This window comes from Pristiophorus japonicus, chromosome 22 (assembly GCF_044704955.1).
Source record: "Pristiophorus japonicus isolate sPriJap1 chromosome 22, sPriJap1.hap1, whole genome shotgun sequence".
Lineage (NCBI taxonomy): Eukaryota > Metazoa > Chordata > Chondrichthyes > Pristiophoridae > Pristiophorus > Pristiophorus japonicus.
Genome location: NC_091998.1, coordinates 18,661,451 through 18,677,173, shown reverse-complemented (window position 1 = coordinate 18,677,173; position 15,723 = coordinate 18,661,451). Strand labels below are relative to the sequence as shown.

The window sequence follows — 15,723 nt, the reverse complement described above, 5'->3', positions numbered from 1 at the left end:
GTATTATACATCGCCCCCTCCCCCGACACAGGCTGTATTATACATCGCCCCCTCCCCCGACACAGTCTGTATTATACATCGCCCCTCCCCCGACACAGGCTGTATTATACATCGCCCCCTCCCCCGACACAGGCTGTATTATACATCGCCCCCTCCCCCGACACAGGCTGTATTATACATCGCCCCTCCCCCGACACAGGCTGTATTATACATCGCGCCCCTCCCCCGACACAGGCTGTATTATACATCGCCCCCTCCCCCGACACAGTCTGTATTATACATCGCCCCCTCCCCCGACACAGTCTGTATTATACATCGCCCCTCCCCCGACACAAGCTGTATTATACATCGCCCCTCCCCCGACACAAGCTGTATTATACATCACCCCTCCCCCGACACAAGCTGTATTATACATCGCCCCTCCCCCGACACAGGCTGTATTATACATCGCCCCCTCCCCCGAGACAGTCTGTATTATTCATCGCCCCCTCCCCCAACACAACCTGTATTATACATCGCCCCTCCCCCGACATGCCTCAAGCTGTATTATACAACGCCTCTCCCCCAACACAAGCTGTATTATACATCGCCCCCTCCCTCGACACAAGCTGTATTATACATCTCCCCTCCCCCGACACAGGCTGTATTATACATCGCCCCTCCCCCGACACAAGCTGTATTATACATCACCCCTCCCCCGACACAAGCTGTATTATACATCTCCCCTCCCCCGACACAGGCTGTATTATACATCGCCCCCTCCCTCGACACAGGCTGTATTATACATCTCCCCTCCCCCGACACAGGCTGTATTATACATCTCCCCTCCCCCGACACAGGCTGTATTATACATTGCCCCTCCCCCGACACAGGCTGTATTATACATCGCCCCCTCCCCCGACACAGGCTGTATTATACATTGCCCCTCCCCCGACACAGGCTGTATTATACATCTCCCCTCCCCCGACACAGCCTGTATTATACATTGCCCCTCCCCCGACACAGGCTGTATTATACATTGCCCCTCCCCCGACACAGGCTGTATTATACATCTCCCCTCCCCCGACACAGCCTGTATTATACATTGCCCCTCCCCCGACACAGGCTGTATTATACATTGCCCCTCCCCTGACACAGGCTGCATTATACATCTCCCCTCCCCCGACACAGGCTGTATTATACATTGCCCCTCCCCTGACACAGGCTGCATTATACATCTCCCCTCCCCCGACACAGGCTGTATTATACATTGCCCCTCCCCTGACACAGGCTGTATTATACATCTCCCCTCCCCCGACACAGCCTGTATTAGACATTGCCTCTCCCCCGACACGCCTCGGGCTGCCTTATGGGTGGATTTCTGCAGTGCCAGGAGGTTAGGATTTCAGACTCTGGTTAAAAATAGCCCGAGCACCTGTGCAATGATGATCCTGCCTCAGCTTAGAACCCAGCCTCAGCAAAGGTCAAAGTTAGCAGCTCCCACCCTAAATATACAGAGTCCAGAGATTGAGGCACAGAGAATGGAAGAGATAGAAAAAGTACTCTGCTCCTGATGCTGGTCCCGGTTTGGTCCCTTACTTCGTCTTTGGCCACACTCAACAAGTCCAACTCTATCTGTAAGTAATGGGGGCAGATTTTATGTTCGACTGCCCTATAATATGTATTTATTTTGTCGATACTGTAATGTATAGGAATAAGGAAATAATCACCCATTAGTTCACTGGTGGCTGTTCACACTCTTTTCTGGCGACTGTTTTGTGGTTTTTGAGAAAAATAAATTGCCACAATTAGCCCTTTATTTTCAGTCTGTCTAGTGTATTAATTTCCTGTTTAATTTTAAACAAATATTGTGCATCTGCATGCATCAGTATGTGATATTTAATTGAAGCTGGTTGCTTTATGTCGGTCTTAGTTATAGTGTTAGAATGCAGGGTCCACTTCTGAATGTGATCAGGGATGCAGAAAGCAAGAGAAGATTTCGTGTAGCGCTGAAATTTATAACTCACATTATTTCAGAACCCTCAATTAGATCTTCTCTTCACCATCTTTGTTCTAATGGAAGGAACCTCACTTTCTCTAGTCTCTCCCATAACTAAACCCTCTCCTCACTATCATCTTAGTGAATCTCTTCTACACCTTCTCCATGGCCCTGATATCCTCCCTAAAAATGCATTTGATAACCGCAGCCCTATGGTTTCCTCCGCAACGCCAGCAATGTGCTACTTCATTAGCACCCCGCGGCGGACTCTGTTCTGGAACCCTGAGGTCTGTGCTCTCTGCCCTGGGCAGAGCCACGTTCTACAGTCTTGCCTGTGAAAGGCACCATTCTGTGTACAGTACTTGCTGGGTTTGAGTCCACAGGATGAATAATTTGCTTGGTGCTTCAGGTTGAGGTCATGAACGCCTGACTGATGCTGATGGCCTTCTGCAGGTTGACTGTGGTGTCGGCAGATAATAGCTTGTGAAGGAGACCCTCGTGGCCAATTCCCATAACGAAGATGTCTCGCAATGCTTTCTTTGATGTGCATGCCAAAATCACACGGTGCCGCAAGTCTCCTGAGGTCGGCAGCATATTTTGCAATCTCCTGGCCCTCAGGTCTGCGGTGAGTGTAGAATCTGTGCCTGGCCGTGAGGATGCTCTGTTTTGGTTTTAGTTGGTCACGAATTAGTTCAGTCAGCTCATCGTACGTCTTATCCTTGGCCTTCGTGAGTGCCAGCAAGTCCCTGACGAGGCGGTAGACCTCGGGCCTACAACTGGTCAGCAGGATAGCCTTGCGTTTCTCCGCCAATGTGTCCGTCTCCCCTGCTAGGTCGTTTGCCACGAAATATTGCTCGAGCCTTTCCGTGAAGGCATCCGAATCATCACCCTCTGCAAAGTCTTTTAGTGTGCCAAAGGTAGCCATAATCGCATGAAAGTCCGTATTCTCGTCGCAGTTGTTATGTCTGTAATGCACATATGAATGACTCCACAAGGCAATGTGTTGTACTCAAACTGTAGTGACCTTGGTCCTTTATTCATAACTCCAGAGTGAGGCACAAGCATAGTGAGCAGCCTTTTATACTGGGCCCTGCACACCTATGCAGGTGACCCTCAGGTCTCCCGTTTACAGTGCCCGCTGGTGGACAGCCTCTGCCACAGGGGCAGGAAACCCCAGTCTCCAACAGTTGCACCCTCTAGTGGTGACAGCATAGTATATACACAGTGTAAACCCTATTGAAAGTACATCAGGTAACAAGTCTCCATCTTATGCAACTATACAGTGACTACACAGAGCATATATCTATAGTCTGCATATATAACAAACCTATTCTCTATATATTTATTACACACAGGGGAAATCTTGGCCAGTATTGTTAAAAACCCAAATTCATTATGTAATCCCATTGGAGACAGTTGGGCCTTCCAAGAGGTCAGAGCTTCTGTCCCAACGCTTTGTGTGAAGATTTCTATGAGTGTTATTTTGTACCCAACACCCAGGTCAGTGATACTTGGAGAAGCTCTCAAGTTCAGGAGCATTGCTGTGGCAGGATGTCCTCTGGAGATACAGAGATCCGTAAGAAGACAAACGCCTACTCGGCGGTGAAAGTGGACCCCAATGATGACTATGTCACACCAGGGGCCTTTGAACTGGAGCGTCTCTTCTGGAAGAGCGCTGTAAAATTTGCTCACGTCAACGAAGTGTGGCCGGCTATTTACATAGGAGATGAGTAAGTTCCAGGTTACCTGCAAAACCCACCGCTTTTCAACCCGATAAGGCTGTATAAAATATACGGAATATATATCCGCTTTGTACCATGCAGTAAATTAAAGCTAAACATCACTCCAGTTTGAATCACGGGAGTTTGCCATCCATTTGAATGGGCTTGCTCTGCTTGGTGTTGTATGATCACTATAGACATGGCACGATAAGAAATAATTAAAGATACATAGAAAGAACTAAAGGGGAAAGTAGAAAAGAAATCTTCACACAGAGAATGGTTAGAATGTGGAATTTAATGTTGAAGCAGAATCTGTAAATTTTTTTGAAAGGGAATTAGAGTTATTAAAAAAAAAAGGAATATCAAAGGGTGTGCGGAGTAAGCAGTGGAGTGGAATGGGAATAGACATGTTGGTCCATGGAGAAAAATACTGACACAGACTGGGAGGGTTAAATGGTGTATTTCTGTGGTTCTATATATTATCTCAAAATCAAATAATGGTATGAGTACATAACAAAACTGTTAGCTCCTAACGGCAGTTAGTCAGACAAATATCATAAGTAGGCTGGTTATAGAGATCAGTGAAGCTTGCCTTTGTGCTCTCCTCTCTGCCACTTCTCCAGGTTGTCTGTTATCTTTCTTGTTCCTGTGCAGCATTGCACCATCTCTTTTTAGACTTTCTACATGTTTTTTCCCCACAATTGGAGCTCATTCCTTGCTCTCTAAGGCTACTGATCTTCAGCTAGCCGAATCCTGCCCAGGATAATCTAGTTGCTTACAACAACAACAACTTGTATTTATATAGCGCCTTTAATGTAGTGAAACGTCCCAAGGTGTTTCACAGGAGTGTTATGAGATAAAACAATTTGGCACCGAACCGCATAAGTAGAAATTAGCACAGGTGACCAAAAGCTTGGTCAAAGAGGTAGGTTTTAAGGAGCATCTTGAAGGAGGAAAAAGAGTTAGAGAGGCAGAGAGGTTTAGGGAGGGAGTTCCAGAGCTTGGGGCCTAAGCAACAGAAGGCACGGCCACCAACGGTTGAGCGATTATAATCAGGGATGCTCAAGAGGCCAGAATTAGAGGAGCGCAGATATCTCAGGAGGTTGTGAGGCTGGAGGAGATTACCGAGATAGTGAGTGGGGAGGACATGGGTGGATTGGAAAGAAGCATCCTGCCAAACACAATCTACTTGCTTACAGTACACTAATTGCATGCAGACCACTTATAACTTTGGTACAGGCTGTCTTGTCCTGCCACCTGACACTCAACATGCACAACGCAATACAGAAGTACGCAGTCTCTAATCCGTGCTTTCAGCAGAGTTCAACTCTCGGCACGGCACATAAATGATGACTGGAATTACAGTCATTCCTACATTAAACAGTTCCCATTCCCCACTGCTAAATCTATTCAGGTATGATTTAATAATTTTAGGGATGTTAATAGAGCTGCTTTCTTGCTGAGAAGACAGACGACTTCAGGTTGACTTCATGTATTGTTGTTCTTTCTCAGCTGAACTTTCTCAGGGGCAGTTTGGGATGGGCAATAAATGCTGGCTTTGTCAGCGATGCCCGCATCCCATGAATGAATTTAAAAAATAATTCTGGGAAGCAGCAATAGTTGATGTTGAGGTATAAAGGATGCAACGTATAAAACAACTGGGTTAAGTCCGACGAACTGTTTTCGTGTTTGGGAGCAATGCCATTTTCCCTACCCTTGCTCTCAGAGTCCTATAATTCCAAGGTATGACTAGCTGCTAGGATCAGTAAAGAATGAAAGACTTGCATTTATATAGCGCCTTTCATGACCACCGGACGTCTCGAAGTGCTTTACAGCCAATGAAGGAATTTTGGAGTGTAGTCACTGTTGCAATGTGGGAACAAAAGTGTGAGAACGACCCAGAGTGACTGGACATTGCCTGAGAGCAGGAAGTCCAGGTGTGGGGAAAAAAACAGATTCAAAGTCAGACTCCAACTCTCCGGAGGCAACACACCAGAGAGCACAGCCGCACTCCGGCAATTTCTGATGTTGTTGTCATATCTGGATAAGCACCGATACAGCATTGATGATTGTAATGAGCTCTGCCATTGATTGCAAAGGGCAGGTTAAGACTGTCACTTGGCATTAGCAGTGCATCTATGTTGTCTATGGTGCATCAAGTTCTGTCTCAAAGTATCGATCGTCTGATTCCCGGGATGGTGGGACTGACCTATCAAGAAAGACTGAATCAACTGGGCTTGTATTCACTGGAGTTCAGAAGAGTGAGAGGGGACCTCATAGAAACGTTTAAAATTCTGACGGGTTTGGACAGGTTGGATGCAGGAAGAATGTTCCCAATGTTGGGGAAGTCCAGAACCAGGGGTCACAGTCTAAGGATAAGGGGTAAGCCATTTAGGACCGAGATAAGGGGAAACTTCTTCACCCAGAGAGTGGTGAACCTGTGGAATTCTCTACCACAGGAAGTAGTTGAGGCCAATTCACTAAATATATTCAAAAGGGAGTTAGATGAAGTCCTTAGTACTCGGGGGATCAAGGGGTATGGCGTGAAAGCAGGAAGTGGGTACTGAAGTTTCATGTTCAGCCATGAACTCGTTGAATGGCGGTGCAGGCTAGAAGGGCTGAATGGCCTGCTCCTGCACCTATTTTCTATGTTTCTATGTTTCTATAAGCTAGACCAAATTCATTATTTTTGGGGACAAATAGATATGCAATGTACAGTGGGTGATCCTGTCTGACTAAAATTAACCTTTTACATTTTGTTAAAAGTATTCAGAAGAACTATTGAGTAAAATCATAGAAATTTACAGCACGGAAGGAGGCCATTTCAGTCCATCGTGTCGGTGCAGCCAACAAAGAGCTATCCAGCCGAATCCCACTAGGTCAGTAGCCCTGTAGGTTACGGCACTTTAAGTGCATATCCAAGTACTTTTTAAATGTGGTGAAGGTTTCTGCCTCTACCACCCTTTCAAGCAGTGAGTTCCAGACCCCCACCACCCTCTGGGTGAAAACATTTCCCCTCAAATCCCCTCTAAACCTCCTACCAATTATTTATATCTATGGCCCCTGGTTGTTGACCCCTCTCCAAAGGGAAATAGGTCCATCCTATCCACTCTATCTAGGCCCCTCATAATTTTATACATCTCAATAAAATCTCCCCTCAGCCTCTTCTGTCACAAAGAAAACAACCCCAGCTTATCCAATCTTTCCTCATAGTTAAAATTCTCCAGTCCAGGCAACATCCTCATAAATCTCCTCTGTACCCTCTCTAGTGCAATCACATCTTTCCTGTAATGTGGTGACCAGAACTGCACGCAGTACTCCAAGCTGCAGCCTAACCTCCCTGCTCTTGTATTTTATGTCTCGACTAATCAAGGCAAGTATTCCGTATGCCTTCTTAACAACCGTATCTACCTGTCTGTTACCTTCAGGGATCTGTGGACCTGCACTCCAAGGTCCCTTTGTTCCTCTACAGTTCTGTGTCCTACCATCTATTGTATATTCCTTTGCCTTCTTAGCCCTCCCCAAATGCATTACCTCACACTTCTCCAGATTGAATTCCATTTGCCACTGTTCAGTCCACCTGACCATCTTCCTGTCGTCTACAGCTTTCTGCTTCATTATCAACCACACGCCCAATTTTTGTATCATCTGCAAACTTCTTAATCAAACCCCCTACATTCTAAATCATTGATATATACCACAAAAAGCAAGGGACCTAGTACTGAGCCCTGTGGAATCCCACTGGAAACAGCCTTCTAGTCACAAAAACACCCATCAACCATTACCCTTTGCTTCCTGCCTCTGAGCCAATTTTGGATCCAACTTGCCATTTTGCCTTGGATTCCATCGGCTTTTACTTTTGTGATCAGTCTACCATGTGGGACCTTATCAAAAGCCTTGCTAAAATCCATATACACTACATCAAACGCACTACCTTCATCGACCCCCCCTTATTACCTTCTCAAAAACTTCAATCAAGTTAGTCAGGCACAACCTTCCCTTAATTCATGCTGACTGTCCTTGATTAATCCGGGTCTTTCTAAATGAAGATTTATCCTGTCTCAGAATTTTTCCACTCAGTTTCTCACCACGAGGTTAGGCTGACTGGCCTGTAACTCAGTCTATCCCTTTCTCCCTTTTTAAATAACGATACCAGTCCTCCAACACCATACCTGCAGCCAGAGAGGATTGGAAAATGATGGTAAGAGCCTCTGCTATTTACTCTCTTGCTTCCCTTAACAGCCAAAATGCAGAATACTGTATCTAATTCCTGGTTACCAGTAAAAAGACACCTAGGTGACTGAAGTTAAATCTGAGCAATTCCATCCAGCACATTTCCTGAATCTTACCACAGAAGAAGGTGATTTGGCCTGTCGTTCCTGTGCTGGCTCTTTGAAAGAACGATCCAATTAGTCCCACCCTCCCTGCTCTTTCCCCATAGCCCTTCAAATTTTTCCGTTTCAAGTATATATATATATACAATTCCCTTTTTAAAATTACTATTTTCAATAAAAACACAATGCTTTTTCTTTCAAAATGTTACTTTACTCACTCAAATAAAAATAACTGTGGTCATAAAAGCATGTGTATTTGTCCCATTTCAGCTGGGCCAGCAAGGCAGATACAGAATGCAGGTGAGGTAGCTGCTGATTTGAGGAGAGGGAACTGGAAGAGTCCAACTTGGTTACTCAGGTGCACTCTTTATTGACTAATGATGGAGTGACATTAGCAGAGTCTGAGAGCAGCACTCATGCCCAGATAGTAGGTGCTGAAGAAATGGTTAAGAGAGAAGAGCAGGCTTTCTTTTTAAAGTTGGAGGGAGCGAACATTTTCCACTAAGTACATATAACTTATGTCTATATCCTGTGTGTTTTATCACAGAGTGACAGCATTGGACCGGTATACAGTGGAAAAGATGGGTTTCACTCACATACTAAATGCAGCCCATGGTCGCTGGAATGTGGACACAGGAGATGAATACTATCGGGACATGTCTATTGATTACTATGGTGTGGAGGCTGAAGACCTACCAAAGTTTAATCTGAGCGAGTTCTTCTATCCAGCTGCCCAGTACATTGACAGAGCATTAAGCACACCAGGATGTAAGTGATACCAGACATCTTTGACAGCTAAAATCCCAGAGACATTGGAGATATAAATATCTATTAAATATCTAACAATATCCTTCTATCAATTGCCCTCAACTAACTTATCTCCATTTTACCAACTCCACAAAAGGAACATGGATCAAAAGTAACTGAAATGATAAAAATGAATATTTTTCTAACGTTACTGATATGCCTTATATACAGACAAAAATTCAATTTGTGGAACGTATTGCTCGAAACAGGGCAAAAATTCTGTCTATTTTCTGCTGCTCCATAAAAAGCTTCCTGCCCATTGTGTGTGTGTGCATTCTCTATTTTCATATATCTATACTTGCAAACATTATTTCTTGCCAAGAGGAATGATAATCTTTTACAGGCAGAAATCAGTATTGCAGCTTCTCGTTTACCTTCCTTTGTATTTATTGCTTATTGCGCAGAGATTAGAGGAGCTGGGATTGTTCTCCTTAGAGCAGAGAAGGTTAAGGGGAGATTTAATAGAGGTGTTCAAAGTGATGAAGGGTTTTGATAGCGTAGATAGGGCAAAACTGTTTCCATTGGCAGGTAACCAGAGGGCACAGGTTTAAGGTAATTGGCAAAAGAACCCGAGGGGAGTTGAGAATTTGTTTCATGATCTGGAACGCACTGCCCGAAAGGGCGGTGGGAGCAGATTCAATCGTAACTTTCGCAAGGGAAATTGTAGGGGTATGGGAAAAGAGCAGGGGGACAAATTAGACAGCTCTTTCAAAGAACCGGCACAGGCATGATGAGCCGAATCGCCTCCTCCTTCTGCACTGTATCATTCTGCTTGAACCTTCTGTTTTGCAAACCACAAATGTTGGGCTCGAGCCAACAGTACCAACTTAGGGTTGTCTGCACTGAAGTGATTTTAAATTGCTCCTAAAATTAGGTGCACAGTTATGCAAGTTGAGGCATTAGTTGCCCTGGTCTCCACACAAACTGAAAGCTTCAGCAACATTCTCAAGTAGCTAAGTTCATCATGACACAAAACCTATAATAAAGTGACAGCTTTAATCTGATGCGTGTTACAGTAATCTTCAATACTAATGTTACATTACTCCACTGTGGGTCTCAGAATTCGTTAGGCAATCTATAAATACTGATCATTAATGGGTTTTTCACCAGCTTCCATTAGCAAATGATACTATCCCAGAGGTGATTCCTGTTAGAAACTCATTGAAAAAATATGAAGTCCATACAGATGACTAAGGGCCAGAAGAAGAATAATCCGATTATTAATAGCAGCAGCAAACCATTGAGTACATTATTGCCATCCCTGGTGAGACATTTCAACAGCCCTTTGGTTCCAAGTTACAATAGTACCTATATCACTGTTAGTGTAAGATACTAGAAATATATTTAATTAGTAGAGGGTGCATGCAGATTGAAATGTTAAGGTCAGGAACATGTTTTTAAATTTCTCTAGACTGTATTTCCCTCCAGTTAACTGGATTCCAAATCTATTTCTGCGTAGGAGTATTTGTGTTTAGATTCAGCTTTTGACATTTATGCTTTAAGAAACTTGCAATGTTGTTACCTAACATTTCATTAAATTTTGCTGTCTGCTTATTTAAACCAAGCTCTTTGCATTCTTGGGTATGTTTTAAGTAACTGTCTATCCAAAATCTCTCCGAAAGCTCAACTTTTGCCCGGGGTCAGGGCAGGATGCAATTATCTTGGATCCCAAAGTGCTTTATACCGAAAGCAAAACACTGCATATGCTAGAAATCTGAAATACAAACATAAAATGCTGGAAACACTCAGCATGTGTGGGGAGAGAAACAGTTAACGTTGTTAAGAACAATGACCTTTGACCAGAACTGGTTCTGCATTTTCTGCTTTGTACCAATCGGCTTTGTTCCTGCTCAGTAAACCTGCCTTCGGAATGATGCACCAGATGTGTCAGGTACTATGCTGGAAATCTCAACGGGTCAGGCAGCATCTGTGGAGAGAAAAACAGAGTTAATGTTTCATTACCCTTGATCAGAACTGGAGAATGTTCGAAATGAACAGATTCTTAAGGAGCACTGAAAGGGGGAGGGGAAGAACAAAAGGGAAGCTCTGTGATAGGGTGGAAGACAGGAGAGATTAACGAGACAAAAGGGATGATGGACCGACTTGAAGTGATAATGGCAGAAGTTAGAAAAAGGTTAGTGTGAATGATGACTAACCTTTTTCTAACTTCTGTCATTACCATTTCAAGTCGGCCCATCATCCCTTTTGTCTCCCTAATCTCTCCTGTCTTCCACCCTATCACAGACCTTCCCTTTTGTTCTTTCCTCCCCTCCCCCTTAAGAATCCATTCATTTCAAACATTCGCCAGTTCTGACAAAGGGTCATCGACCGAAACGTTAACTCTGTTTCTCTCTCCACAGATGCTGCCTGACCCACTGAGATTTCCAGCATTTTGTTTTTATTATGGTAGTCTTATGTTGAGTATAAATTTGAAGACTAAATAAACAGGCCTGAATATTCTCGAGTATATGTAGGCATTAAAAAAAAAAAGCAAATTAATTTGGTCTGTAGTTTTGTTTGGGATCTGTTTGTGCATGTGGGTCTAGTGGCTCAGATATTACACAGGCATCTTCCTAATAGCTTGTAATAACTGAAAAACAATTGGTCCTATAAGTAATATACATTGTTTTGCTTTTCCAGCTAAGCTCTTAGTCCATTGTGCGAGGGGCCGAAGTCGGTCAGCCTCACTTGTCCTGGCTTACCTGATGATCTACAAGAATATGACGGTGGTGGATGCAGTTCAACAAGTAATTACACACCGGTGCATTTTACCAAATCGTGGCTTCCTGAAGCAACTGAGAGCTCTTGATATCGAGCTGGCGATGGAGAGAAGTATTGCAAAGAATGGCGGCAGCACAAATGGCGATGAAAAAGAAATCTGTTGACGTTTCTTTCATTGTACAGATATAATAGAACCTTTTTTTACATAGAAAAGTACGTTCAGATGTGAATATAATAGTTATTTTCTGATATGCAAGGAAAGTGTTAAGATAAACAGATGAATAGTTCCCAATATGAGCATCCCACAGTCCCAAAGATGCACATAATATGAAAGAATCTCAGGAACTCCTAAAAGAAAACAAGTGTGACAAGTAATCCAAATTCTTACTTTTAAACATGTTTTGACTACCTTAATCTACAGTCAACAAACAGCTAATAATTTTTTTTAAATCCAGTTACTCGTTGTCTTCAAAATTATGTCTAAACTGCTGCAATGTGTAATTTGTAATATTTCTTTGTCTAAGTAACTATGTGCAGACTATATTTTGTTTGCCATTACTTAAAGTTATATTAGGTAACAAGTACTGAAAACCTGTTGTAACGCAACAGAAAAAGAAAGAATGATCTTCAAGGAGAAATATTTTTTAAACTTCATACTTGGTCTGATTGTGTCCCAATTGCAGTCACAAAAGACAATTCATAAAATGTGATAAAATCATCTGGAGATTAGCTCCTTATCTTCTATACCTGCTGCACTAACATCGCCCGATTCTATACCTGCTGCACTAACATCGCCCGATTCTATACTTGCTGCACTAACATCGCACCAACCTTAGGACTACACACCCAATAAAGATATTAGTCTTTCCAACTGAAACTGTAAACTTCATTTAACACAGGATTGACAAAAACAGCACTAGTTGCTGATGAATGCTGCCCAACTTGAAGGGCTTAAAAGTTACTGTCAAGTGCTCTATTACAACAATTAAGGAGCTTACACAAGAGGCCAGAATTGGAGGAGGGCAGAGATCTCGGTGAGTTGTAAGGCAGAAGGAAGTTGCAGAGGTAGGGCAGGGCAAGACCATAGAGGGATTTGAAAACAAGAATGAGAATTTTAAAATCAAGATGTTGCCGAACTCGGAGCCAACGTAGGTCAGCGAGCACAGGGCTGATGGGCGAATGGGACCTGATGTGAGTCAGCATACGGCCAGAGTTTTGGATGAGCTCAAGTTTATGGGAGGCCAGGAGAGCATTTACAGATAAGTCAGTGGAGGTGAAGATAGAACCTGTGATTGGCGGATCACCAAACAAGCTTCAGCTCCAAGAGAGTATCTGGTGTCCCTCTATGTGGAATGCACCTTTCTTCCATCTCCATCATACACTGTCTACTGCCAAGATCTGTGCCAGCACAGCTGTGTCATTGGCCATGCTCTCAACACCACCGCCTGCAATCTGCTGAGACCATAGCATGGGAAAAATTGTGTGAAACTACATGCTAAACCTATGTGCTCAACCAGCATTCTGTCTACGCCAACAGCACTTATTGTTAACGGTTACTAAGCGAGATCCAGGTTCGATAAAATGCGATGAGCTGCTGACACTTTATAGACACAATAGTTTAGGTATTCTGGCTCTCCCTTACTCCCCGGCTCCCCCTAAGGTGCAACATTCCCACCGACACCTGAGAATCCCTGGCCAAAGACCGCTCTAAGTGGAGGAAGAGCATCCGGAAGGGCGCTGAGCACCTCAAGTCTCGTCACTGAGAGCATGCAGAAAACAAGTACAGGCAGCGGAAGGAGCGTGCGGCAAACCAGACTCCCCACCCACCTTCTCCTTCAACAACTGTCTATCCCACCTGTGGCAGAGACTGTAATTCCCGTATTAGACTGTACAATCACCTGAGAACTCACTTTTAGAGTGGAAGCAAGTCTTCCTCAGTTTCAAAGGACTGCCTATGATGACATGGGGCACATCTCCACTGCGGATGGAGTTCCTCAACCCTAGATTTACCTCTTTGCCCCTGGCCATATTTCCACCTATAGGAGGTGGGCTTGCCTGCCTCCACCAAGGAGTAGCGCTCGGCAGGGTGGAAAATGGCTGTCACAGGTCCCAAAGATGAAAGATGGTAGCCTGTGGGGGGGAAAACCACTTATCTGAAAATGTTACCCTTTCTTGGTTGGGCCAGTGCATGGCCATGCTCAAGAGCATTTACACAGGCCCCTTTTATCTTTCTGGACTGAAGCCTCTTTAGCAGAAATTTGGAATGTTGGACGGGGAAGTCAGGAATAGGTGGCCCCTGCGTTCGGAGAGCACAAATGGTGGGAAATATGGCAGAGACATGGACATTATAAAATGTAGGACACCCTGATTGGACCAGCTTGTCGTAAAGTCACTCCGCACCTACCACAGACCTGGGAAACATTGGCGGGGTAGGCCAGTGTGTGTAGCAGTAGTCTAATACCTCTTTTGGACATCACTAAAAGTTGCTTTTGATTGGTCACATCCGGCACAAAGATTTACAAAATTAGTTACAAGTTTCCATTTCTTAGGCAAACTAAAATATTTTGTAATGACTTGTAGTTTCTAATTTGAGTGTTTTACAGTCCCAAAAGGTAACAGCAATTTGTTTTGCTGCAATACGGATCTCCGTCTATTTCAAATAAACAACACCATCATGTGGTGCCCTGTGCATGTGCTCTTTGTGTGAATGTTTCATTTGACAAATACCTAACTGTTGAATCTTCTTGTTCACGATGAAATATTGAGCAAGGACATGTACTGCATTCTTCCTTCAGAATAATACATTCTTTTTCACACTAACAAATACATGGATAGAAGCAATTCATAAAGTTTTTCCTACAGACTAGACACACACTCTCAGTTGGGCTTACGTAGCTCTGAGAGAATATAAAAATGATAGATGTTCAACACATTAAGTTCAACCCATTAAATTTCTGGAACAGGCATTAGAATGTGAAAAATCTCTTCTTTCCCATTGGTTCTTCAGTACAATTCCTTCAATTCCCAGTAACCAAAAGGATTCAAATTCACAAAGGACCTGTTCACCACCTAATTCATTAAAAAGTACACAAAAAGTGTTACATTTTTGATTCTGTAATAAGTTAATCTGAATTTGGTTCTCACATGGTCAGGTTAGCTGGATAGATTTGATTTCAATGTTAAAGTGGGATATGGTTTATTTCATAACCAGATTGAGCATCCATGGTAAGTAGCTACCCAACGGGTCAGAGCAGTGTTGAACGCAGGACATAGTATTCAGTTCTCAAACAGCTGATTTTGCCCCATCAGATTTTAAAAAGGACTATGCAGTGAAGTCCCATGGAGTTCTCTTGATCATTGGAAACCAGAGAAATGGTATGAATTGTCCCGCCTGCGGAAGTTCAAGGCGTAGATTTATACTATTGGTGCCCGAGAGGTTTACACACAAGGAATCAACATTAAAAGTACAGGTATAGCAATTACGTAAAAGAGCTAAAAATTGCATTTATATCTCCTAAAACTCACTAAGTACGAGTGACCCTGGAAGCTTGGAGAACATTCTCAAAACCTGGGGCTCGGGAGAGGGGAAAACTATGGTGCAGGTCTTGGGTCTTGACACAAAGTAAAAGCAAGGGTTACATGGAAGGTGGGTATAGTGATGTCAGGTGGACCCAAAAAAGTGCAATTCTCAGAATCAATCAGGATTGGAAAAGTTCTGACCATTTCTGAGGAATGCCTAAATGATTACATCGGATATACAGCACAGAATCAGGCCATTCGGCCCAACCAGTCCATGCAGGTGTTTATGCTCCACTCGAGCCTCCTCCCTTCTTTCCTCATCTAAATCTGTTCTTTTCTATTCCATTCTCCATCATATGTTTCTCTCGCCTCCCCTTAAATGCATCTATACTGTTCGCTTCAACCACTCCTTGTGGTAGTGAGTTCCACATTTTCACCACTCTTTGGGTAAAGAAGTTTCTTCTATCTTATATTGATGGCCTATAGTTATGCTCTTCCCCACAAGTGGAAATATTCTCTCACTATCCACTTTATGAAAACCTTTTATAATTTTAAAGACCTCTATTAGATCACCCTCAAGCCTTCTTTTTTGAAAAGAGACCCAGCCTGTTCATCCCTTCCTAATATGTATACCCTCACATTT

The 15,723-nt window shown here is 43.5% G+C and overlaps 2 protein-coding genes across 2 annotated transcripts in view; both read left to right on the top strand.

The window, feature by feature from the left end:
* Window positions 1-15,723, top strand: part of LOC139234881 (erlin-1-like) — an 843,171-nt gene that overhangs the window by 18,593 nt on the left and 808,855 nt on the right. The window lies entirely within an intron of this gene.
* On the top strand, window positions 1,430-14,256 carry LOC139234880 (dual specificity phosphatase 29-like). Its single transcript, XM_070865710.1, has 4 exons — window positions 1,430-1,616; window positions 3,479-3,708; window positions 8,581-8,801; window positions 11,481-14,256. The coding sequence occupies exons 2-4, from the start codon at window positions 3,530-3,532 to the stop codon at window positions 11,723-11,725; spliced, it is 645 nt and encodes a 214-aa protein (XP_070721811.1). The 5' UTR covers window positions 1,430-1,616; window positions 3,479-3,529; the 3' UTR covers window positions 11,726-14,256.

Bases quoted from the DNA above. Each gene is read 5' to 3' on its own strand.
- LOC139234880 (XM_070865710.1), top strand. From the start codon at position 3,530: ATGTCCTCTGGAGATACAGAGATCCGTAAGAAGACAAACGCCTACTCG. The intron at 3,709-8,580 runs GTAAGTTCCAGG...GTTTTATCACAG, and splicing joins GCTATTTACATAGGAGATGA to AGTGACAGCATTGGACCGGT. The intron at 8,802-11,480 runs GTAAGTGATACC...TTGCTTTTCCAG, and splicing joins AGCATTAAGCACACCAGGAT to CTAAGCTCTTAGTCCATTGT.